Source organism: Cebidichthys violaceus, unplaced genomic scaffold (genome assembly GCF_023349555.1).
Source record: "Cebidichthys violaceus isolate CVI_PGR_0920_01 unplaced genomic scaffold, fCebVio1.0.p SCAF_2, whole genome shotgun sequence".
Lineage (NCBI taxonomy): Eukaryota > Metazoa > Chordata > Actinopteri > Perciformes > Stichaeidae > Cebidichthys > Cebidichthys violaceus.
This window is the reverse complement of record NW_027176372.1, coordinates 14829656-14855529: the sequence shown is the minus strand read 5'-3', so window position 1 is coordinate 14855529 and position 25874 is coordinate 14829656. Positions and strand designations below refer to the sequence as shown.

Below are 25874 nucleotides of genomic sequence, written 5' to 3'. Positions count from 1 at the left end.
CAGACAATGCAGGTAACGACAGCCAGGTCCAGAGAGACCCAGGGTGGGGGGACGGCGGGTTGGAGGCTCATCGGGAATTAAAGTCCTAATTGTGCCTCTGCTTGAGGGTAGATGAGGGCTGAGTGTCAGGACGGCCTGAAAAGGTGGACAAAAGCAGGATGAAGTGTGTGCTGCATGGATTATAGAGATGTATGTGTGTAAGTGAGTGATAAAAGATTGGGGAACACTGCTTCTTTTCAATTCCTAAACAGTGTGTCCAGTTCCTCTGTAACTGTATTACAATGTAAAGAAACACTGATTATATTTCCTCTTTCTCTCTCGCTCTGGTTCTTTCTTTTCTTTCCTTTCGCTCCATGTCTCAATGCAGTTCAATGTAATTCATCAGGGAAATGGGAATGTTGTAGGTTTGTTGGCCGCATAACTACACACACACACACACACACACACACACACACACACACACACACACAAACACACAACAGAGCACACATAGCAGCATACAGTACACACACACACACATACAGAACAGATATACACTCATACAATCCATACAAAAAAAACAGCTGGTATACTGTCTGGTCATATAATTAAGCCTTTAGTTCAGTACACTATTTTCCACATTAAATCATTTAACAATAAAATGATATATTAATCTGCAGATATTTAACTTTCAAATAACTACAGGAACGATACAACAGTTTGTTTTAATTCAATGTAAATGAAATTGGTGAATACCCTATTTGGGATTGCCTTCCATTTACCACGTGTGCTGCTGTAATTTGCTGACTCATGATTACTAAAGGACACACAGCTCATCAAATCACACTCTCCTCTGTTGTGGCTCGCTACAGTATTGCTATTCTTAGCAGAGGGAAGCAAAGTTCTCCATTACAACCCAATGGATACTGACGTCTACTCATGCTTTTTGTTGGCCCCAGTGTGTGTGTGTGTGTGTGTGTGTGTGTGTGTGTGGGGGTTGTGTCCCGTACTAAGCTAGCTTAAGCCAGCTGCATCTCACATGCCTCATGCATGGCTTAGCTGAGCGAATGCCCGCCTGTGTGGTTGTTGTTATATTTGTAAGTCTATGCATTTGCATGTGTGTGTTGCTTATCCACGTTTAGTTATTTTTCATGTGTGTATGTGCATGTCTGCTCTTGATAACCAAACACACTCTACTTGTCTTCTCTTCTCTCTCACACAGAAACACACACTCTGACACAAACTGACATCGGGTTTATCACCATATATTAACCTTTAACATCGTCACTGTTATATAATTCAATGTTATTTAATTTACCTCAGTAATGCAATGTCAGTAATCCTTTTGGAGCGATTCGCAGTGTAATATGCCAGTGACAGGCAGAACAAATACTTGGCTCACGCATTGTGAGTAGGCACACTTCCATATGTGTACACACACACACACACACACAGTGGTATTCACAGAGTAATCAGCGCTGCAGCTATTATTAATGAGAGAGAACCAGGTCATTAATATTTAAGCAGTGTCACTGGGGCCAACGCCATGAGAGTGTGTGTGGTCTGTTTGTGTGTGTGTGTGTCCACATATAGAAAACGGGCAGAGGGACTATAAGGCAATTTCCTCAGGCAGCGTAGTGAGACCTACTCCATTACAATAGGATGGACAGAGATGGAGACATATTACTCCCTTAAACAGAGAGGCGAGGAAGACAAAAACAGAAATATCTGATTCTGCTCCTTGTCCTCTAGTTTCCGTCCTCTCCTTTCCCTTTTCCCCTCTCCTCTCCGTCAGTGGTTTTGCTCTGTGGAGGATGAAGAGGCTTGAATGGGAAACGACAGATATCTCATTACATCACACTGCATGGGATGGGCCAGGGAGCTTCCTGTGTGTGTGTGTGTGTGTGTGTGTGTGTGTGTGTGTGTGTGTGTGTGTGTGTGTGTGTGTGTTTGCGTCCGCACTGCCAGCATGAACCCTTCTAAATGAACACTGTTGGGGATTGCGACTCTTTGGTCTGTGCCTGGTCCTCCACACTGGGCTTAGTCTGGTGACAGCGCATACACATGGAGACACACAGACACACACGTGCTTTTTCACACACCCACAGGCCAACATGATGAGGTCTAAGGGTGAGGGTGTGAAACGTTAAAGAAAGGAATTAGCATGAAAACTGTAAATAGTGACATTCTCTCTCTCTCTCTCTCTCTCTCTCTCTCTTTCTCTCTTTCTCTCTTTCTCTCTCTCTCGTCCCCACAGCCTCTCTCTGTGTCTAGGATTAGTGGGTATTACTTGCTCTGCAGAGCGAGGAGAATGAGACAGGTCTTACTTCCAGTTGCTAGATTGGGGGAGCGGGGAAATATTCCTTTATAATAACCTCTCTTTATTAAATCAAGCTGGAGGACATACGGCAGCCTTTTTCGCCCCCCTGAGCCCGTCGTCTGTATAGCTGCCAAACAGTTGTCTTTAAATATTTCCAAGTTTTTACTGATTAAGTCATTGTTAACATAACAGGTTATTAGTTAATGGTGAAATATTATAGGTTATAATATAACCATACTTATTGCTATAAATGGGATTGTTTTTAATTTAAGTAAAGGAGGGTCCGTGCATGAAGTATAGATGATCTGCCATTGTTCATGTTGTGTAATGAAAAGTGTCAGATTAGGGGTATTGCCTAATTTCATTGGTCTACTTTTGCTCATGCAAAAGTATTCTGATATGTGTGAGTTCGTTCTTCTATAGCCGATGCTGCCTAAACACGATTAATGTTTGTCCCGTGTTAATGTCGTATTACTTACCTTTGTAACTTGACTCTCCTGAAGTTTGCATGTGCACAGTTATTCTTTGACTTTCTTTCTAGATCCAGCTTCTTTTTCTTTCTTTTTTTACAGTGCAGCTGGTAAACTTTCGTTCCCAAACAAATGAGTCCACTCCAGCAAATAAAAACACATCTTCAGCCAGATTAAGCAGAGATCAGCATGTTGTCATGTCATGCCATCCGAGTAGTTTTCTCAGCTGTCCCTGTGTCAAAATGTATCAGTGACATAGTGCTGGGAAGGAAATGTAGCCACATGTTGAAATCAGTTTGGTTCTGCTTAATACATATGGAGAAATTACTCATTGGCAAGTTTAAAAACTTTGTCCCATCAAAGAGCCCCGGTGGTTGTTCCCATATTGGCCATCTGCCTGTGTGTGCAGTGATTTGATTACCTGGGAGCTTCATTAAGATAGAGAGACGGGGAGGCCGTGCTGGTAGCTCTCCCTACTGAAGTATAGAGTTACCATTGCACGGAAGAGGTTGCATTGATTAGCCATATGCCTGGGAGGTGGGTGGGGGTTTGTAGCCTCTCCCTGTGCAATCACAGTCGCCTCCGGAGGACTGAGAGCTGGGGAAGTTGGATGTGCAGAGACGTATTGTGTACGGGATACTTTCCCCCAGTGCATCTTTGCATTAAGATCCCATCTCTCTTGGTTACCAACAAAGCAGTGATTATCTGGATATCAATATGGGAAGCCTTTGCGAGGGTTTTCCAGGAAAGATAGGATGCAGGATGCTGCATGTCAATCAACAGACAGATCAGCATGAGGCTGCGACATCAAGTAGACACATGTTGTAGTGACGATTGCCAAGCGCCGACTGGTTGACTCGTTTGTTTGATTTTTATAGCATGTTTTGAAGCATCAACACAGATTGACTTTAAACCTGTTTCTTTGTATCCTGTTTTTCTTCCCTAGTTGTCCCTTTTTTTGCACAGATCTTGCTTCAGTGGCCTTGTGTTTGTTTGATAGACACAGTGTTCCTGTCCAAAGGAGCTAGATGGACGTGTGATTGTTACATACAGTGAACATACCTCAGCTCCGTCAACGCCAGCCTCTGTTAAAGAGCGCTTACTGATTATAGGTTTTGATTACATTTTATCAGCCTCTGTGTCAGCGCTGCTCCCCGTACGGAGCCGCCTTTGTAAGAATGATGAATGGCTCTTTTAATTGTTTCTAATTGACAACTGCTCTGAAAGACTTTGTTATGAAACACTGCCAATTTAGTAACACCGATACACTGTAGTGCCTTATTAATTCTCTCCCGTCTGGCTCGAACGCTGTGCAATTGAAAAGAGCCGTCTGTGCGTTTGTGGGCCGACTAGGCAGTAATGACTCTTGGTGTAAGAGCATGCCAGTTTTTTAAGGTCGAAACACTCTTTTTTTAATTTATTTTTAATTCACTTCCCTGTGTCCGCAAGTCAGTGGTGAATCCAAGTATCCACGCCTTAATTGTTTAAAACATTACAATGATATCTCTGGTGATTTACTACCCTGCTTATGTAGCTGGGTTAGAGATGGTCTATAACTATGTTACAGCCTGGCTTACATGTTTATCATTATCATTTATGATGAGGTGATATTGGATGATAAATCCTCATCCTGCCACCCTTTGGCAGGCATGCTCGGGCTCGGCTATGCTGGTGAGCTGCTTGGTGGGAACATTTGCATACATATTGTCTCACACCTTGAGATAGACTTACTCCATATCTACCCTTTGAAAAAGTACATTTAATGAATAAAAGAGGAAATGAAGGAAGCAGGAAAGAAGAAGAATGCAGCGAGAGAGGGTTAGTTGGAGAGGGGAACTTGTAGGTGGTCATAGAAACACCTGCGACCTGTATGTGTCATTTGGTCTTTATGTAGGCCATTGACACAGGTGAGCTGTTGTGGTAGCTTTTGTTTATTTGGCTGCTCTCACCTGCTTCGCCTGTGGGTCAAGTTTTTACCGGTCCACCTGTGGCTGTCTATTCAAATCATCCAGGTGTTCACACTTTGATCTATCTCTTCAGAAAATGTGAATCATGAGTGATAAAAATGAGGAAGACGTGATGTAAAGATGTAGATAAAAGAAGAGAGAAGGAGTGACTAAAGGGCCCAAATGCATTAGACTGTCGGCGCACCTTGTGTGACACCTCTGTTTCGCTGCAGGTTGGCAGTTTTAAGCATTAACACCAAGGCACTGCCATTTGCACTTTGTAGTATAGCACAACATGAGTCATGTTTATAGTGTGCTAGTAGTCTGTTTGGTTTGCTGTCTGGTTGGTTGGCTGTTGTAGAAAACCTTTATAAACCAACTGACTTCACAAGCTGATAAATGGTGCTAATTAAGAATATAAAAATATCGCCCTCTAATTATGAATGTTGATACAACATAGAAAATGACTGCAGTTTCACCTTCATAGGTTCTGGGCATTAGAAACTGGTTTGGATTGTAACCCAAGCTTTTGTATATGGCTTGTTATCTTGAGAACTTAGTTTATAATACAAAACCTACTGGCTAATAAAGTATACATCGCTCTTCCTCTTCCTGTCATCTCATGACTTTTTTTTTTGTGTCTGTCATGTTTTTACTTCTCCACTTTTATTTTTCTCCTCTTCTGTTCTCTCTTCTTTTCTCCTCCTCCATCTCCACTCCCTTCATCCCTACAGTGCTCAGTTTGACAGATGTTTGGCTGGCTTGCCTGTCATAATAACTGTGGTCCTGGGTGTCTCAGGTGGCTTGCGTTGGCTGTTCTTTGAGTACTTCGCAGCCACGACAGGACATTTCTTTTGGCTATTGGTGAGGAGAAATGAGGTTACGAGCAGGGAGCACAGGAGAAAGGCAGAGCACGAAACAAGAGTTTTAATATTTGTAGATTTCATAATGCTTTTACTGAATATCTCAATACATAGAGTTGTTTCATCTCAAAAAAAGAAAAGTGAGTCAAGAGTCTCCTCAGCAGATGGACAACAAGCTGGTAAAATATTGGGGTATTTAGCGGCTAAAAAGATGAAACAGGAGAACTGAGCTAAGAGGGCAGTGAACATTAAACTTCTTCAAATGAATGCTAATGTTGCTCTCTGTCTGCTGGATGTGTAAATACACCACTGTTCGCTAACATATTACCTTCTTAAGGTGATATGTCAGTGTTGTGTTTACAGCGTATTGTGCTTCCCCCAAGTGGCCACAAAAATGAATAATTGGTTGGATATCAAAAAAGTCAGGGCATCCCTCAACTCAGTCAAATTGCATAAAATGTTTTTTTTAATAAAAGGGGTCCTAGAAAATGTATAGTACCGCTTACATAGACATTGATCTGCTGATGACACCAGTGCACTCACCTCCCACCTCTTATTATCTTGTTTTATTTTTAGATATATTTAAGATGATGTTATTATGACTACTATTTCATCTTTTGTTTTGTTTTATTTATGTATAATGTCAAGCTCTGAACTTCGACCTGTATTCTTAGTGTTTCTTTGGTATTTCTCTCCTGATATTATTATTATGTATTATTGTTGTACCACCTGTAAAATCACTGCCGTTCTGTTTTTGCACCAATAACAAAAAAAAGAAAGAAATTGATCTGCCAAAAAAACCTGTGCATAACGGGAGTGCAAATTAAGCAAAAAAAGCCTGGGGTGCTCAACCGTTTGAGTTGCCCAAACATAACCATACAAATAGCCATCATTCTTTGGTTCCAAAAGCAGATATTGTAAGGGGAAAACGAGATATGCTCACAGTGAACATTTTTCCGGTACGTACAATATAAACATGTCCTCTTTATGTTGATTAAAAACATAATCGAGGCAGCATCACGTTTACTACAAACATATGAGTTGTATATGGACATCAATTTCAGGAGACAGGGTTGATATATGAGATTAGAGGATGAGGTGACAGAAGGAGAGAGGTGACAGGCAGAGGCAGGGTTGGGGAGAGAGGTGGCAAGGGGGCCACAAACCCTTCAAGCCAGCGGGGAAGCTGTCTCTGCAGAGATTTATAGGTTCTCTGGGAGCTGGACCTCGCACCTTGCTGTCAGCCTCTCTCTCTTTATCTCTCTGTTGATGCACACGCCGTGTCCCTGTAAGATTGATCCATAGTTTTCTTAAAGTGGACAGGCAGCGGAGCTTGATATGACAGTAAGAGCTGCAGACGATGAATGTCCCTTGTCTGCATACACGGTAGTCTGCATACTGCTGCTGTTGTGTGTTTATCTTCGCTGCCCTGTCATGGCTGGAGGTGTTCTCGTACGTTTTGATTTCATAAGAGACCTTTATAAATGTCTGGCTCTCTGAGGCAGATATAGAAAGACACAGGAAAGGACAGGCAGACAGGTCAGTTTCAGACTGGATGAGACCTGCAGTAAGCCTTATATCAGCCTGGCTTTGCTGTCTTATTGGACACTAAGGCTCTCCAGTTTACATCCACCACCACAGAGCAAAGAGAGAGAGTTTGCGGTCATGATTGATCTTTGCCAACATTATTGCCTCTGTGGATGGCAATGATTGGATTACTGTGTTTTTAGATGTGTTTGCGATCTTTACATGGGCCGGTCTTCTTTGCTGTAATTATTGATGCGACAAGAGGCGTTCACAAGGCTCTCCGCAGCCTGTGAGAAATATCGCCACTCAATTTATGCTCATGTTTGACAACGTGTGCAATCATGAGTGTGGATTCTGTCAGTTTCCAACCACAGTTGTTTAATTGTGGCTGCTTTGAATTAGGAATCTAGTACCTCAGTTAACTCTGCATTTAGCCTTGATGAAGAAATGGCTCAGCTCGGCTGATGAAACGATGGTACAGCAGGACGCAGGAGGGGTTGGTGTGCACCACTGCACCTAGCAGCCAGCAGCCCGGTGTGTTTCTGAAAGACAGACAGTTATGTAAGAGGGGAGAGCTAAAGGTTGCCTCGTCTCTTGAACCACCAGAAATCCACACAGACAAAACGAGCAGCACTGTGGATAGGTGTCCCTCTCGCCCGCTGATTATAAAGGCTGCTTCATGCAATATTAAAAATGGTCCTCTGCTCCACTTCAGGGAGCACAGGAAGATATAATGCACCAGCCTAAATATTCTGAATCTTTGGACATGACACTCACAGTCAAGGCTCGACCACTAAAAACATCTCATCAGCAATATAGAAATCTCCGTTAAAAATAAACAGCCCTAACCTAAAGCGGTTATTAATAAATGGGCAAAGTTCAGTGCTTGATGTATGAATAATTATTATGGTCTTCAGGGAGCTGTCCATGTAAAATTAGATTGCTGATTGCCAATCTAAATAATTAACGGCAATATGATTATGGGAAGCGTAGTTGACTATGTGTTCCACACTCTGCAGTCTTTACAGCGGTCATATGGCAGCTTAGAAATAATGAGCATCCAGTATGGGAACATTGTGTGGGACAGCATGGCATGTCGCTACCTGCCCAGATGCTAGGAGCCCCGTCAACGGTCCGCTGTCCGAGCCACTCGCCACCATGACAACCCATAAAACTGTCACCGGTGGAGACAAAATGTCCATGCCCTGAGCTATGTGAAGCTGTGTCTGTAAGTAAATGAGTTCACATGTGTGGATAACTGTGCCTCCAGGTGGACAGACAGCCTTGAACTCAGGTAAGCACTAATGAGTTCACCATCTTCCCTCAGGCCCACTGCCACTCATATGAGTGAGAAAAATAACCAAAATACAGATTCTAATCATCACTTTTGAGGGAATACTGTGTGGAGGCAGACACCCTCAATGTCACTTGAATGCAACACATTTTTATTACATTTTGACAATATGACGATGGGCAACTTTTTTACCGTAACAAAAATAAACCATCCAATTTCTCAATTAACTTTATAAGAAATCTGTTCAACCAATATTCTTAAAGCCAGGGCTTTATGCCTCCAAGACTCCCCCGTATCAAATAAATACATAGTACTGCATTTACTGTAAAGCCCTGTTCGCACAGGACTAGTATTACCTGGGAACCTCTAGTAATTTGTAATAATTGCGGAAGTTGTCTGTGATCTTAATCCCGTGCAAATCTGCCATGTTCTTAAGTCAAGTAAAAATGTACCCCAAATCATATTAAGCCATATATATACTGTAGCTTTTTTTCTGCCTCTTTACCGATCAAGATCATTGCGGCTTGCGTTGGCAATTATAAATGAAAGTTTTGACAGCATTTTTGGGTGCAAATTCTGGAGACTCATCTCGCTACACAGCATCGAGACTCATGCTAATTATATATTTAATGTAGATATTGTGTTTTAAAATGTTTTGAATATAAGTGGATGTTCAGAATTTGCTGTGTGAATGCGAATACACAGTTGTGGTGAGGTAATTTCTAAATCACATGAGGTCCCCTGGAAGTACTAGTCCTGTGCGAATAGAGCTTATATCACATAATCTTGTAATTCAGCAGCCCTAACCACACTTAACCACCAAAATTAACATCAGCTTTATTCTCTTGATTGTGTTTACTTTAACGTCCTGCAAGACTTTACCACAAACTGTGAGACTTGTGGGTAAAGTCTGATGTATTAAAAAGTACTCGGAAGGCCAAAGTGTTTATTGCGGTTCTGAACAGGGTGAAAAGTCAGCCATGATCGCACAGCACACACTTTACACACAGTCTCTCCTGTCATTCTGTTACACTCAATCTGTTTTTGCCATTTTGTGTTTTTTATATTGTTATAGAAGTAAATTGGGCGTTGCTGTAAAAGAGTGTATTGTATATGTAGTGTATTGTCACCATGTGGTCATGTGTTTTGTATTTACAATATGATACAGTGTAATTCACCATATTCTAACTCTTCTATGTAAATTGTGTATTTAACTGAGTCTACTTTACTGCATAAATCACCATTCACGAGGCTGGGTTATGTTACAAAAACGTGGCAGTTACATACTGTAGCAAGCAAACTCATCCAAATGTAGATTGTTTGCACACACTCTGGTGCACACCTACCTTGATGCTGGTCAGAGTGACCATCATGAGGTCGAAAACAGTCGTTATACAGTAGAGCTCCTGAATGCAGAGCAGAGCGATGTGCCACACCTGACTGCCAGTCACCTTAAACCAAAGACCCTTGCTCAATAGTAAGATGTGGATTGACCTGAATTATCATCCCCATTCTCCCTCTCTCCTGTCGTGGCTTATAGTCTCTCCTTACTCTCCCGACCCCCCTCTCTCCCCACCTGGTATTCAGCGGGCAACCAGACATTCTTGACATTTTGCAAAGGTTGAAAGACAAAGAACCTTTGTCTCCTAATAAGGCCGCGCTCTGCACCCCACCTGAATGAGAATACTTGGAGGGAGAGGGCGGTGTGTTTGTGTGTTTGCATGTAGGATGGCGTGTTTGTGTGTGATGGTGGAGGTGGACGGGGTACATACAGTAGGGATGCAGACTTGAGTGAAAATGCAAATGAGGATTGAGAACGGGTGGGTAGGACAGGAAAAGGAAAGTTTCAGGTAAGAAGAGACACATAGCGGTGTGTGATTGTGTGTGTGTGTGTGTGTGTGTGTGTGTGATTGTGTGTGTGTGTGTGTGTGTGTGTGTGTGTGTGTGTGTGTGTGTGTGTGTGTGTGTGTGTGTGTGTGTGTGTGTGTGTATGCAGGTAAGAGGCGTGGGAGGAGGAGGTTCGGGACTGAGAGAAAAGAAAAATGAACATTGTTATGATCAATCCCCTGTCTGTAGGTTGAGAGTGATAACAGTTAGATTTCAGAGGCTAATGTAAGCTATTGCTGTGAGAAACACGGCGCCGCACCCTGATGCTTCGCCCGCAGTCACACACAGAGACTCGGATGTTCTACAAGCGAGCGATATTCTCCATCACTGCAGGAGCTTGAAGCGGAACTCAAAACACCCAAGGTCCTTCTGGTCTCTTCTCATCTCTCTCGCTCATATCCATCACACCCCTCAGTTCTACCTCTCACCTCCCTCACCGCCTCCCTCAGTCTCTCTTGCACCTTATTCCTCTGCAGTTCTCTCTGAAAAACTTTCTCCAAAACAGCTGAAGCGAGAGAAAAATAGTGTTCCAGCGAGTGTAATCGAGGACAGAGGTGCGACGAAAACGGAGAGGTTTAAATAGTTAGAGCTTGCCACCTGGTCATGCACCTTCCAACCTATTGGTTTAGTCTCACTTACCATACAGCTGTGGCCCCGTGTTATGCAATGTCCCCGCATTGTCTCATTTGCGGTTTGCAAGGCCCTCCAATTTTGTGAAGGCGCAGACTTAAATGTGAGATCGCAATCATCTTTTTTTTCTGTGTGTTGTTTTAACATTACATAAGCAAAAGGTAAAAATATCTGGACCTGTCTTTAAAAGCAGATGGTGTGGTTATGACTTCAGGCTCGTTAAAGGCAGTTATAACAAGGAAGAGCCAGGGCCTGTTGTGAAGTCCACAGCCTTAAATCCAGCTTCCTCGACTAACGAGGAGAAGAAATGTGTGTGAAAGATGAGCTATGAAACAGAACAAAATTATGTGCAGCAAAAATCTTTAAATTCTCCTCTCATAGTGTCTTGTCTTTCTCTATATTATTTTCTATCTTTGCCCCCTCGTCTACTCTCTCTCTCTCTCGTTCTGTGTGGGTATTCTGTCATTCACTGGAATGTGGGCAGATATGGGATCATATTCAGACTTCCAGATTCATTCTGCTAGCGACTCAGGAGCCAATATTATCCACGCGGTCGTTGTTTTACCCATGAGTCTGTTGCCTTGGCAACATTGCATAAGAGGGAGGGGGAAAGCGGGATGCCCCTTCCTGATTGGGAGGCAAAGTGGCAGATCTCACTTCCTCTCCCCTCGTCTTTCCTGTATCTTCCCCTTGCATCTATTCCCGACACTAAACTCTTGTTCTAACTGCATTCGTCAACACACTGGAGCTCCAGCTGTCCCCTCCATGCCACGTGTTGAATCAACTCGCACCTCCGAATAAAGCTCCACAGTCAAAAACAGCATATCTATTAGAGCTCAACTTCACGTTAGTTAAAGTTCCTGATGGATGATTTATGGCCCAGTTAGACATGTTTGTCCACACAGTGCTCACACACAAGCACCTGCGTACACACTTGAACATGTCATCCTTGGCTGTGGGAGGCCTTGGCTGGAGTCAGGGAGGATGCTACTTTGTTGAATCCACTGAGAATACATGTTCAAGACTGCATGACTAGGTCTTCCATGGCTTCCATGCAAGCAAGGCCATGTTGTGTCTACATACCAGGAGAATGAGAGAAAGGGAGGATGGCGAGTGAGGAAAGGATGGCCTTGGCTCTGGAGACAGGACAATTTATCTTCTGTATCTTCTATGATTCTGACGCTTTGCCTGCTATAAAAAAGGGGGTGGGGGGGTGGACTAGGCTCTTAAACTTGATACAGAGTCAGGACTGGAGTTTATCCAAGAATGGCCAAACAACATAACAACGCATGTTGAAGGCAAAGGTGATGAGTGATCTGAACAAATCAGGGCTCCTGTTGGTTGCACACTTTCCGATGGAATAACCTCAAATTGAGTTTCTTCAGTTTTGCAATTTTTTTTTCCAGCATATAACAAGCCAAGAAAAGAGCAGGGTGGGCAGCCCCTGTGTGAGGGAGCTGTCTTAATCCATGTGTTTAGCCAGCACCATCTGCTGCTTTTATTCAGATGGGAGCAGAAATATTTGGTTGATTAGGAGAAGATCTGTGTAGGATAGCCGCACCGCTACCACCGGTTACGAGTGACACACATGCTCCGTTCTGTCAACTGGTGTCTTGGAAGGTAAACAGGAGACAGACATCAACATGCAAGCGCTCAAATAAGTACATGTGTAGCACACACACGCGCTAAACACACAACAAAAGCTGTAGTGAGAGGAAGACAGGGAGACACACACTGAAGGCAGACATTTCTGGTTTGTGAAAAAAACAAAAACAAGATGATGCACAACAATAGGTTGAGTAAATGTAGAAGTTTATTTATGATGTGTTTGTTTCCAATAAAAAAAGGCTAATGCTCGATGTGCTACCATTGTTCAGATCTACAGAGATTGTAAGGCTTCGTTCACACTACAAGCCTTTTTTTGTGATTTCAGTGTGCACTGGTCACAATCGTGAGTTGACCCACATGCGCCAATAATAACAAAGACGTCACATGCAGCATGCTGTTGACAGAAGTACACTTGGAGGACACTGAAGTCAGCGTTTACGGTCCCATTTATAAGTTGATGTTCAGTGGAAACCAGAGAATTTATAGCGATCGTTGTCCTTCCACTTAGAAGAGCTGGTCTGCTCAGGAGTTAGAGAAGAGTAAACCGGTTTGATTTCATGCCAACCGGCTGAACCAGCCTTTGTCAGTATGACACATTCTGGTAAAATATAAAGTAGCCTACATCAGCAACCTGTGCCGAAGGCATCATGGCGCTAAATCCAGCTTGTATTTCATTAGTAATAAGCAATATGACAACGGGATTAACATAATTTATCTTAGTCCATAAACAGGCTAATAGAGCCAGTCTGACAGGCCATGCACAATTTCCTGCTGATGCAGAGAAGGTCACATTTTAGTAGAGATGGGACATGGCAGAGTTGATGTGCTTTCCAGTACCCATACTACCATACTATTTAATATGTCCCAATACATAAATGCAGTATGCCATTAATACCGTCACATTTTGCAGAATGCATCGGTGCAGCGATATGACAAAGTAGTATGTCCCAATTAAATGTAACTGCATGCTTTTTGTGAGGGTAGCTGCGGAATATACTAGAAGTAAAAAGAAAAAGTATGTGATTGCGGCCCAAATCAGAATTAAAAGATCAGATTTTTTGTATTTGTGCTGTTCACACTGTTATAAAAGAAACGGATCTGAGTCACAGTTGTGATTTGGTCCACTTTTGGGCCACAGTCTGAAAGTAGCCTACGGTTAGGCTTTCTTTCGTTTGAGTTCTGGGGAAACATTGGTTTGTGACAACAGATAATTCAGGTTAATCCACTGAATAATGTTGGCTGATCTGGAAGTTTCTGGCTGGTTGCAGTTTATTGCAGATTACATGCTCATGTTATTGAAATATGCTATCCTTGTAGATAACTTTCTAGAATCAGTTGGATGTTGTCTAGAGATTTGTTTGCGGTTTGCACATCAACATTTCAATCTGTCCCGTGAGTTTATGTGCCAATTTAGTTTCACTTAAATAACCCTGTAATTTGTCTTTGTCCAGGCGCTGATCTCGGCGGTCTGATGGACCTGGAGTCTCTGTACCGCGGCGTGGAGCAGAGTATCAACCACACGCGAGCGGGGCGGATGCGCAGACAGAGCCTGGACAGGGCCTACAACATCGAGGTGCTGCTGGGCGTCGACGACTCGGTGGTCCAGTTTCACGGGAAGGAGCACGTTCAAAAGTACCTGCTCACACTCATGAACATTGTAAGTGTTGGTGGCACACACATTAAGATATACATACAAACACACAGACGGAGAAGTATGAATACATGTCTATTAAAATAATTAGTCACCTGCTATGTAAATTGCTGACATAAATGTTTATTTTAGAGCCTGAGATCTCATTACCAGTGGTGAAATGTAACTACTCCACTACATCTTAGAAGCAAATATTGCACTTTTTACTCCACTACAATTATCTGACAGCATTAATTACTAAAGTTATTACAATGTCTTATACCTTTTCTGCCCAGTGAAAGACAGAAGAACTGAAGAATAAAGTGTTCCTCTATTGGTTTAGAAAATTCTTCTCATAGTTCTTCAGCTAAATAAACCCTTTGGTATCAGCTGGAAACTGCATCGACACAAAGCTGAACACAGTTTTTCTGAGCTAATGAGGAGTTGACTGTGAGATACGTAATTCTCACAGGACAGCGAGGCTACAAACATATCAGGATCTTATAGAATATGATGCATTGCTTTAGATAAAACCACCCAACAGAAGTTAAAAAGTTAACACATTAATGCAGCACTTATATAAATCCAAAAACATCATATATGATATAATAAGACTGACAGGGACCATTTTTCTGCAGAGGACTTTTATTTTTAAGTACATTTTGCTGATAATACTTTCCATAAGGTTTTGAATGCAAGATTTCTACTTGTGCGGTAGTATTTTCACAGTGTGGTGTGATGGTGCTTTTACTTAAGTAAAAGATCTGAATGCTTTTTCCACCACTGCACACCACGCATACAGCATGCTATCACACAAACGCATAAATGCATCTTCACGTGCTCCCATCATCAGAAATGCCCCAAAAAAGGACATTTGTTCTCTCGCTTTAAAAAAAAATAAAACCATTAAATGGGAAAACTGTTCCGTTTGAGTTGAATGGGAAGTAAGCCACAGTGAGGTCAAAGAAAGAGGGTAACACACACACACACACACACACACACAGCAACTGAATGAGGATTCAATTCCCTTCCTACATGTTCTCATCCAGCAATCAGCCGCGGGTAATCCTTTCTTCTCTATCTGAATATGATGAGATTTCATTTGTCTGAGTGAGTGTGTGTGTGTTAGGTGAGCCCTGTGCTCTGAAGGGGCTCCTACATATCATTTCATCAGGCTTTGTGTCATGTCATCATTCATCTTCTTGTGTGTGTGTGTGTGTGTGTGTGTGTGTGTGTGTGTGTGTGTGTGTGTGTGTGTGTGTGTGTGTGAGAGAGAGAGAGAGAGAAAAAGAGTGAGAGAGATGCAGAAACAGCAGGCAGTATGCTCCAGGCCACAACAACACTTAGCCAAGCACTCAAACTCCCAGGTGTGTGTGTGTGTGTGTGTGTGTGTGTGTGTGTGTGTGTGTGTGTGTGTGTGTGTGTGTGTGTGTACATGCACTTGTGTGTTGGTGTGACACTGAACAAACTGCAGACTTTAATCTTTGCAAATTAAACCTGTGGTGAGAGTGCTGTTTGCACGCGTGCGCTCATTCTGTTTGTGTGCGTGCCCCTGTTTGCTTTCGCTTGTGTTGCGACCCACTGCGCAAGGAACCAATCTCCGACTGTTAAGCAGCTGCGAGCATACAGCAACAAATCCTACCACACCTCTTTGTCTCAGCTCAGCGCTTGAGAAAGAACAAGAGCCGCCGTGCTCTCTGCCTCCCCTTTTAGATATTTGTTAGACAATATAGGTGAAGAGAATGCGCAGCCCTGTCGCAGCCCCCCTCTAATCTGTGGGGAAGAGATGGTGAGACAGAGGGAGAAGGAGTATTTTAAACAGCGCATTCAGAATAAATTACTGACATTCAGATAAACAGAAATAAATAAATAAGGGCTGCCTCCCACGCGTGGCATCTGGGCGACTTTCTTCTTGAAAGTTTGCTTTGCTCACTTCAGGATGGGTGTGCTCTCTCTCTCTCTCTCTCTCTCTGTTTTATTTCTTTCCCTCTCTGTCTTCCTCTCAGCAGCGCTGAGCTGCTCCACACTGAGCTCTTTTGCATTGTTACTTCTCCCTGACTTGAGTAGTTTATAGCAACAAATCATGACCGATGTTAAAAAACTTTCTATGTATAATGTGAGGTTTAAGGTAGATTTAACGGAGAGATTTGAAAATATATTTGCAGCAGGTTCCCCTCTAAAGGAGTTCATATGTTTGCAGGTTTTTTGTGTTATTGTAATAGTGTGGCTGCTTAGCCACTCAGAAAGATGGGGATACCGCCCCCCTGAACTGTTCTGACATTGTAAAACCATCAAATTGATATCAGGATGTCTCCTCACTTCTCCCATTCCAGTATTTGTCCTGCTTCCACCTGTTCTTCTCTCCTTAAATTCCTCTAGATTCTTCTCCGAACTAACAGAAAGTCATCTGTATGCACGTTCTCTTGTTCACACTTTAAACACACCTAGACAAAGTGTGTGAAGCGCTCCTCTGTATTTTGTTACAGCAGCTGTTACACTGTCGTACAGGCACCCTGAAAGGATAAATAAAGTGCTTGCATTTCAGTACGAAAGGTTATTCTGTAAAACTACAAAGTTTGCATTGTTTCTTGAATCTTATTTTCACTCATCTGTTGTGTTTTGTAATTACTCTCTGCACCTTCCTCCTACTTCTTGCCTCTGTCCGTCTGTTGGAATGACAAAGTGAGCCAAGGGTCAAGGTGGACAATTGTGCGCGTGTGTGTGCGTGTGTGTGTGTGTGCGTGTGCGTGTGCGTGTGTGTGTGTGTGTGTGTGTGTGTGTGTGTGTGTGTGTGTGTGTCTGTGTCGGAGGGTAGGAGGGGGGGTGGGGGGGTGGGGGCGGTACTGCTGTCTGCAGGACATCAAAGCGCCCCCACAGAAAAACCACTAAATCCCGTCTGCGAAGTTCAACGGGAGTGTCAAAGTGTGTTTGTGTGTCTTGATGTGTGGTTAAGTTGAATGTGTGTATTGGTGATTCTGCTTCCCACTCCTTTCCCATGTGTTTACCTCACTTCAAGACAAGAGACAGATCACATGGCATACACCGACAGCAATATGGGCAGGGAGGACAACACAAACAAAACAAAAAAAGACAAACCTGAAAGGGAAGATATTTATTACCATTGTCAAATTTCAAGAGAGAGAGTGAGGGAGAGAAAGGCGACACAGAAAAAGAAATGAATTAATAAGATACAGTTAAGTGAGTTAGAAAACAAAAAAACAGAAAAGGGAAGGGGAGAAGAAATGGCTATTCAGGTGCAGTAGCTACTGTATGTGCATTGTTTTGATTGGCCACGGGTGACGAAGTGGGCTGTTAGGGAAAAACAAGAGTGCTGTAGCAACAATGTTGTGGTAAATCCTGTAAAATATGATGTGTGCCAAATGCCAAGTGGAGGCCATTGTGCAGTAATCTTCCTGTGGTGAACATGGTGATAGATTTAGTGGCTAACAGTGATGTGTCTGTCTACTCTCTGTCTCACCCATTAATGGAGACCTTTAGAGAGGTGCAGCTCAGTGTTAATCACACTCTCCACGGATATGAATAGGCACTGCTGGGTAGGCAGTTGCCCCTGTGTATGTTTAATTTAAATGATGCATACAGGCATACTAAGGTGTATTTTGTCTACTCCAGAATGTGATAGGCATCATTTCTGCAACAGCTATCTGGAAGTGGCGTTGATCGTTCAGTCTTGTCGTTACCAAAGCTCCTGGAGGCAGAGAAAGTTGTCTTGTTAAGTGGTAGGAAGAGCTGGGGAAGGAGGCAGTCCAGGTAATAATAGACACCTTGTTAGCTGGAAGTGTCACAGATATGTAAGGAGCACTGTCAGACTGAGAGCTCAAATTTCTGGGTCTCAATGTTTTTAAATATTCCCAAGTGTGTTGACGAAAAGATGTAGAAAAGCTGTCCAAAGTCTTATCTAATTTATGTAGCACTCTAGCCAAATTTTATTTGATGACTCAGTTCTGTCTCATCGGCAGCTGAGGGTGTTTTTAATGCATATTAAATGAAACCCACTTTCCATGATGAGTTGGTTTAAATCAGAATATTGATATTATAACAGATCTAAATGTACTTTAATCATATTACTACTAGTCTCAGGGCAAAGAAATAGACAAATTCTTACCGTTTATATGTCATTTAATTATGATAGAGTGAGGAATCTTTGGTATACTAAATGTAGGTGTGAACTGGTGGATGCGGTGCCTGCAGCTAATGAAGTGCAGATTCAAAGTAGCAAGACAGAACTGCTGGTGTCTCTCCTGTTCTTGGGTTTCAGTCTGAACTGTCCCTCCCTTATTCTCACTTTGCTTTTAAAGCAGTTCACATTTCTGTGCCCTCCCTCCTTTTCATGCTTCAGATTTTAATTAAATCTCCTAACCCAACACTGAACCTGGAAAAACTATCCAATTAACAGGTTGTAAATGTGCAGACCGACATAGGTTTAATTACATGTTTTGTTTGTAAACATGAGTAAAACAGGCCTATATTTACAAATGATGGTGCATATAAACAAACAAAGTTAATATCACTTGTTTATTCTTTTAATCAAACGTTTTAATTATACCATAATCTATGTGGTTAAACAAATACTGCCTTTAATATCACTCCTTGCTCCTTCTTTGACAAGTTTGTTTTACATTCTGTCTTCATTTCGTCCTGCCTTCTGCAGAGTTAAGTGTTAAGTTCAGTGACAGGCCATTGCTTCATCATTTATCTGATAGTAATTATTTTGTGCCTTGCTGACCTCTCGGCCTGCCTTAGTTACTCCACAGACAGACACACACACACACACACACACACACACACAGCTGGACAAATCTAGGCTACCTGTAGCCTGGGTGGTAAGTAATGACACCTGGTGTCGCCCTTCAGCAGCATTAATGAGAGACATGCCTGAACAGTTGTTAACAATGAACTCTGTGAGCGTGTCCCTATGTGCACAGGGAAGCGCACATAGAGACACATAGAGTGACCATGTGGGTGGGTTTGTTTAAGATGAGGAATCACTGTGCCAAATATGTCCTCTAGTGTGCAGTGTCTGTGTGTGACATGTCCAAGCATTAAAGTGCATGAAGACACATAAGGTTAAAGTTGTGTGTGTGTGTGTGTGTGTGTGTGGGTGTGTGGGTGTGTGTGTGTCCCATTAGAATGAACCTAGTGCCAGGGTCACCTGGAAGTCAACCGTCCCTAATTGGCATAACTGTTGTCACGGAAACGGGCTTGACCAAGTGTCCATGTCATTTCAGACAAACACACACACACACACACACACAAAGTAATTATGTGTCACTTACTCACATATACTTAAGTCTGCCAAGATAGCGAGGGAGTGAGACAAATGTTACAAATGAGACACAGAAACAGAATACCACCAGTAGGTAGCCAGACAGACAGGCAAGTTGAAAACTGCACACACACACACACACACACACACACACACACACAGTCTTAGACATGGTCAAACTGAGAGACAACAGAACTCTGTCTTTGTTTGGGGGTTGCTCAGCAACTCTGTATCTTTTTTAATGTGTGAAAGGAGCATCCAAAATGTTGAACTGAAGGTCGCTGAAAGAAAACTTTGCCCTTCTCTCATGTCCCTCACCCTTACTACAACTCACCGTCCTTGTTTTCAGGAACTAAAAATAAAAGTATATTAACGTGAACATATTGAGTTTTTGCCACTTAACTGTGCTTATGAATTATATTCAGTTGTGGAAGGTGAGTCGGTACAATTACAGGTACAGTTTGCTTAATATTTGTATTTTACATTTGTCTGACAGCTATATTGACGAGATGACCACTTTGGAGATCTGCAACAGTAGTATGTTTCTTACAAAGTAAGCTAGTATGTCAAGATAAATCCCTTGAGACCTTTTTTAGGGGGTCCAGTACATGTCACAGTACTACAGAGAGAGAGAGAGAGAGTGTACTACAAATGTACCAAAAAAATCCCCCAGGAATATAAAGAAATCCGTCAGGAATATGTTTGAGTTATAGTCCTGTAGGAATTGTGCAGGTGCTGCGCAGGACAATAAATCTCAGCTTTGTCGAGACTTTGAAAATTACTAAAGAAGCATCAGTTGTAATCTTGACAAAGATGTGACCGATGAATAGGCAGGAAGGGTTTAACAAAAAATGCATTAAAAAATGCAAGTTGTATTATGGAAAGAATAGAATCTTATATTTTATTTTGTCTCTTGCAAGTCCCCTAACTTTATGGAAAAGCGATACCATAATTGCCGCAGCACTTCTTTTAATGTGGTTGTATTGTCTTAAAATGACAATGATCACAACCTCAACTATTACTCTTTTCTTTCCTTCAAGTAACGCTCTGGTCAAAAAGTCCCAGTACTGTCACAGGCTAATTACACTCTCCATTATTTATTGTTCCAGCTTGGAAAACCAACACATGGACGCCTACAAAGTTCTCCTGACGTAAAAGGCTTCTTCCACTGAAACCGCTGATGTTGTCAAGGAATATCTGGCCACATTAGCAAGTTAGCTTATAATGCTGGCAACTGTAAACTTAACATTTCAGAAGGTGAATTAGTATATATGATCATTTACCAGACAGATGTTCCCAACAACACAAAGGCAGACGCTGAAAATCAAACGTGACTTTATTTTGAGGTTTCTGAAAATGATGTAAAGCTGTTGAGGCTTCACGTTACAACCATGTGTTGATGTCATCAAAGAAAGGTATTCCAGGTGAGTTTGGTTTACAAATTAGGATTCTGACTTGAAGGATCACTTCACTGGAATTTTCTTAATAGGTTGCTGGGATTTCCAACTTTACACCACGTACGGAGCATGAAGTTAAATTACTTCCCTCTTCTTTGAAGAAACGCAACTCTACGCTACATTTGTTTTCTAAGAATGCATTGTTTCCACTGCCTTCTAAGCTCTGTCTCTTTCCTCACTTGGCCTCCGTGCTCCCTCACCCCTCTCTGCTCAGCTTCTTGTCTCTCTCCCTCTCCGTCTCTATTCGTAGCATTCCTCAACTCTCTACCTTTCTCTCGCTGGCTGGGTGTGTCTGCAATTTCATTCTTCATCTCTGTACCTCTCTTTGTGTGTGTGTGTGTGTGTGTGTGTGTGTGTGTGTGTGTGTGTGTTCTCCACAGTGTGTACATCAGCCATCTCATTACAGCTGTCTGTTTTTACATCCCTTTGCCTCATTAGGCACCGCACACAGCCACTGAGGACAGCAGGCCTCAACTCCAGCGCCAATTTACCCCTCTCTCTCTCTGTCTCTCTCTTTCTCTCTCTCTTTCTCTTTCTCTTTCTCTCTCTTTTTTTGTGTGTGTGTGTGAGTGTGTTTCGCCAGCATAATGCTCTCTGCATCTCCCTTGTCACACATTACCTTGTTTCCTTGCATTAGGCTCTTCCCTTCCTTTGCATCTTTCTTCCTTCATCTCCTCTCCATCTGTGCTCATGGGAAACTGAGTTCATTGCCCTCTCCTCAACTTCCTTTTCTCTCTTGTGGGGCCTGTCTCTTCATTTCTAGTACCTCATATCACTGTGTTGCTGGTGGGATACTTTAGTCAAATATTTGCACCCTTTACAACAGGTTTATAAATTGCACTATTCATTGTTAATTAGTGATTCTAAATCTGTTTTAAGCAATTTATAAGCTTTAACTTTTTATTAAAATGGAGTTGTTTAGAATTGAAGGATTATTATAAAAAACCTTCTATTTATGAGTTACTAACATTTATACCAGCAGACCTAGTAGTTTATTAGAACGTGCGGAAAATAACTTAAATGAGCATTAATTGGTGGATTAATAGCATCACAAGCCAGCAACTCAAAAATTGTCCTAAGTAATGGCTTATAACGGATCTGTAAAGCAACCATTAATACATATATTAGATAAAACTTACAAACCCTCTAAATAATAGTTTAGATATTGTTGTAATTCTTCTTGTGTTTTTCTGTGTGACTCCAGGTGAATGAGATCTACCATGACCAGTCTTTGGGAGCACAGATCAATGTGGTGCTGGTGAGGATTATCATGCTGGGCTACGGCAAGGTAAGACCCGATGAGTTCTACTCAAACTTCGCCTGTGATGCACTTCCTGAAAAGTGGATTTCTTGTCTGTCTATCAGCATCTCTGATACTAGGATTTTGCTACAATTGCTTTAAGTACCTAATGTAAGCACAGCCCAGTCGTACATACAGTGCATACATACAGCTATACACGCACTCATAAACAAACACACAGACACACACACACATACACACACACTCATCAGCACGCACTGATGCCCGGAGCCTGTTATTCCAGTGGACTGAGCAAAAGAGGAACTAAAAGCATGCAGCATCCCAGGGGAGTGTTTTCAAGTCGCACGCCTTCACAGTTCAGCACCAAAGCACACAGAAACTCTGCCCGTTATGCAATCAGCCTTCCTCCCAGTAGGCTGCTGCACAGAATCATGGGAAGTCCAGGCAAAGATAAACAATCAATGATAGCCCTCCCTCATTCATAAACAGAGAGACCGGACGACGGGGGTAGCATCCTTTTCTTCTTGACTGTAACTCTATCTTCCTGCCTGTGCCGAAGAGAAGAAGAGAGTGGGGTGGAAGACAGAGAAAAAAAAAGATAGATAAAGCACGAGATGGCAGGAATGGAGAAGGGCTGGGATTACCCCACAGAAGTGATTTTATTGCTGGATAGGTGCTCTGTGATACACTTATGCTGCTGTAGCCTTATCTCTTCCTCTCCTCTCTACATGTCTACAGTCCCAGTGGATCCCTGGAAACACACACACACACACACACACACACACACACACTCCTGCATTGGTCATTCTGGGCCAGCCCCTACGCAGCTTCAGCCAAAGCTCTGGCTGTCCATCATCCCCAATTACCGTGGCAACAGAGCTGCACCCAGACAGCCTGCAGATTGGCTATGTGACCCTGAATGCAGGCGCACCCACACACACACACACACACACACACACACACACACACACACACGCACACACACACTCTCTCTCTCTCTCTAACACAACAAGTGCACACAACACACCATTCCAAATCTTTAAACATAAAAACACACTGAAACACACACAAGCACCCGGTGAACATGATGAAACACACACACACACACACACACACACACACATGTACCTACTATGTCTTAGCGGTGTCTGTGCAGAGGCCGGCCATATGTCTTCACTGCAGCACACTCACAATACACACAGTCTTCCCCGTTTGATTCAGCTGTGCATTGTGAGCGTGTGAAAACAGGGAGGAAATGCAGAAAGTGAGGCAAAAAGGTAGCAGTGGAAGAGAGACATGGAAAGAGTTGTACAGCAGAATGTAGGGAGAAAGGAGAGGGGAGCAGAGATCCTAATGAGGAAGAGGATAAGAGGTGAAGGTGAATGGAAGGAATTGCTGGTATCCGGGTGGGTTTGTGTGGGTGTCGGTATTGTTCATTTAATCATAAGTAAATATTCTGTAATTGGACACGTTTTTGACTATTAGCGCATAACTCATTAATAGGCAGCTCTGTGTTCAGTTTCTTATTCATTATTGAAATGATCAAGATTACAGGAGCATTATTGTGTGAGTACTGTGGATCCCTTGGAGTGAGTGTGTGTTGTACACCTCAGCAATTTGCAAGATGTGCTGACAATATATAACATTGTGACACTGCCCCCTACAGGGCTGAATAAAATGTTATTGTACCAGAGCTGAAACAAGAAGCTGGTTTAGTTCCCTGTTTTTTGTATAATCTTTACCCCGTCTTCTCTCTTTCCTTGTGTGCCTCTCTCTTATTCCAGTCCATGAGTCTGATTGAACTGGGGAACCCATCTCAGAGTCTGGAGAACGTGTGTCGCTGGGCCTTCCTGCAGCAGAAGCAGGACACGGGGGACGCTGAGTATCACGATCACGCCATCTTCCTCACACGCCAGGAATTTGGCCCCACGGGCATGCAGGGTATTCTAAACTCTTACTGGTTAACATATAGTACATACATCGAAACGGCATGCCCGCCTTCTTGAGTACTTTGAACTCGTGAGTACACACAGAAAACTCCCCTCTTCCTGCCTTTGCCTCATGAAGCTGCATAGTGCACCGTGGGTTTGGTGGTTTTCTGTGCAGCAGAGTGCAGGCTAACAGGCAGGCCCAGGGGAGAGGCCTCTAAAGGCAGTGGCCTAGCTATCCAGAAGCCCTTCAGCTGCCCTTGGGCTCAGCCTTCAGCAGCAGAAAATCAATAGGCAGAGCAGGGCCAGCCACAGTCCCACAATTAAAGGCAGTACAGGACAGACAAGCACACAGGGAGTTGGAGATTGGCATATGTAGGGGTAGAAGGCGACGGTTTAGGGTTAGGATTAGACACACAAACATGCACACATTTGTGTGTGTGTGTGTGTGTGTGTGTGTGTGTGTGTGTGTGTGTGTGTGTGTGTGTTTGGCTATGTGTAAGTAGTATATATTTTGCATATCTTTGGAGATATAAGTCACAGATTTAAGGTAAAAATGCGTGTATAGTTAACCCAAATCCATTTCATCTCACAGATCCCACGAATTCACATAATTTAAACAGATGTGTATTTCAGTATATGGAGTCAAATTCAAGAGTTGCCGGGAGACTGACTTAAAGTATTGTTCAAATGTTATTTAATTTAAGAAAATGAATACAAATCGAATAATTTGACAATATGAACTTAATGAATAATATGTATGTTTATTGGGCTGTCACTGATGTGTGTTTTTGATGGGTATGGAACATATATCTATCTTCCTTTTTTATTTTGAGAAGTAATACACCATGTTTCTACGTCTTGCTCCTTTTCCATCATGCATATTATGTGAATAGGCATTTTGGAAATATACAAAGAAAAAGACACAATGAAATGTATTTAAATGAAACTTGTCTTTTTGATGGTGAAGAGCAAATAAGTTAAGTTGCAAAGTATTTTTTTGTACAACAGAGTAAGTCTTTAAATCTTGACTAGTGGGTCTCTCTTCCTCTCTAGGTTACGCCCCAGTGACAGGCATGTGCCATCCGGTAAGGAGCTGCACTCTGAACCATGAGGACGGTTTCTCCTCGGCCTTTGTGGTGGCACACGAGACCGGACATGTGTAAGTGCATTTGCCATAATGAAGTCTTCAGGCCTGCTCTCATGGTACAGCAAAAGACAACAAAGCAGTCACTTATGTGACCGTATTGATTTATTACAATGTTGGTCCGTTGGTTACCTCAGTCAATATCTGATGAGAGAATTGCTTCTGCCTCCCTCCCCATACTTGTTCTTCTTCTCCTCCCACATGTTCCCAATCTGTCTCCGCTGGTTTATCTCCTTTCTCTTCACTTCTCTCTCTCTCTCTCTCTCTCTCTCTCTCTCTCTCTCTCTCTCTCTCTCTCTCTCTCTCTCTCTCTCTCCCTCTCTCTCCCTCTCTCTGTGTGCAGGCTGGGGATGGAGCACGATGGCCAGGGGAACCGCTGTGGAGATGAGGTGCACATGGGCAGCATCATGGCTCCGCTGGTGCAAGCTGCCTTCCACCGTTTCCACTGGTCCAGATGTAGCATGCAAGAGCTGGGACGCTACCTTCAGTGAGACACAAACACACACACACACAGACTCCTACTAGAATTTCATTACATGGGATTTTAAAGGTTGAGACTTTCATCAATATTTAAGAGTTTGCGTCTCGTCATTTTCTGGGATTTTGTTATCCTAGAAATTATTCTATTGTGTACGAGTATTTC

General features: G+C 42.7%; 1 protein-coding gene across 2 annotated transcripts in view; it reads left to right on the top strand.

Moving 5' to 3' along the window:
- Positions 1–25874, top strand: part of LOC137875430 (A disintegrin and metalloproteinase with thrombospondin motifs 2-like) — a 105217-nt gene that overhangs the window by 64648 nt on the left and 14695 nt on the right. For both annotated transcript variants that reach the window (XM_068714640.1, XM_068714639.1), the window contains exons 4-8: positions 13976–14181; positions 22100–22183; positions 23941–24097; positions 25141–25246; positions 25575–25718. In XM_068714640.1, coding sequence (XP_068570741.1) covers positions 13976–14181; positions 22100–22183; positions 23941–24097; positions 25141–25246; positions 25575–25718 — 697 coding nt within the window. The remainder of the gene's footprint in view (positions 1–13975; positions 14182–22099; positions 22184–23940; positions 24098–25140; positions 25247–25574; positions 25719–25874) is intronic.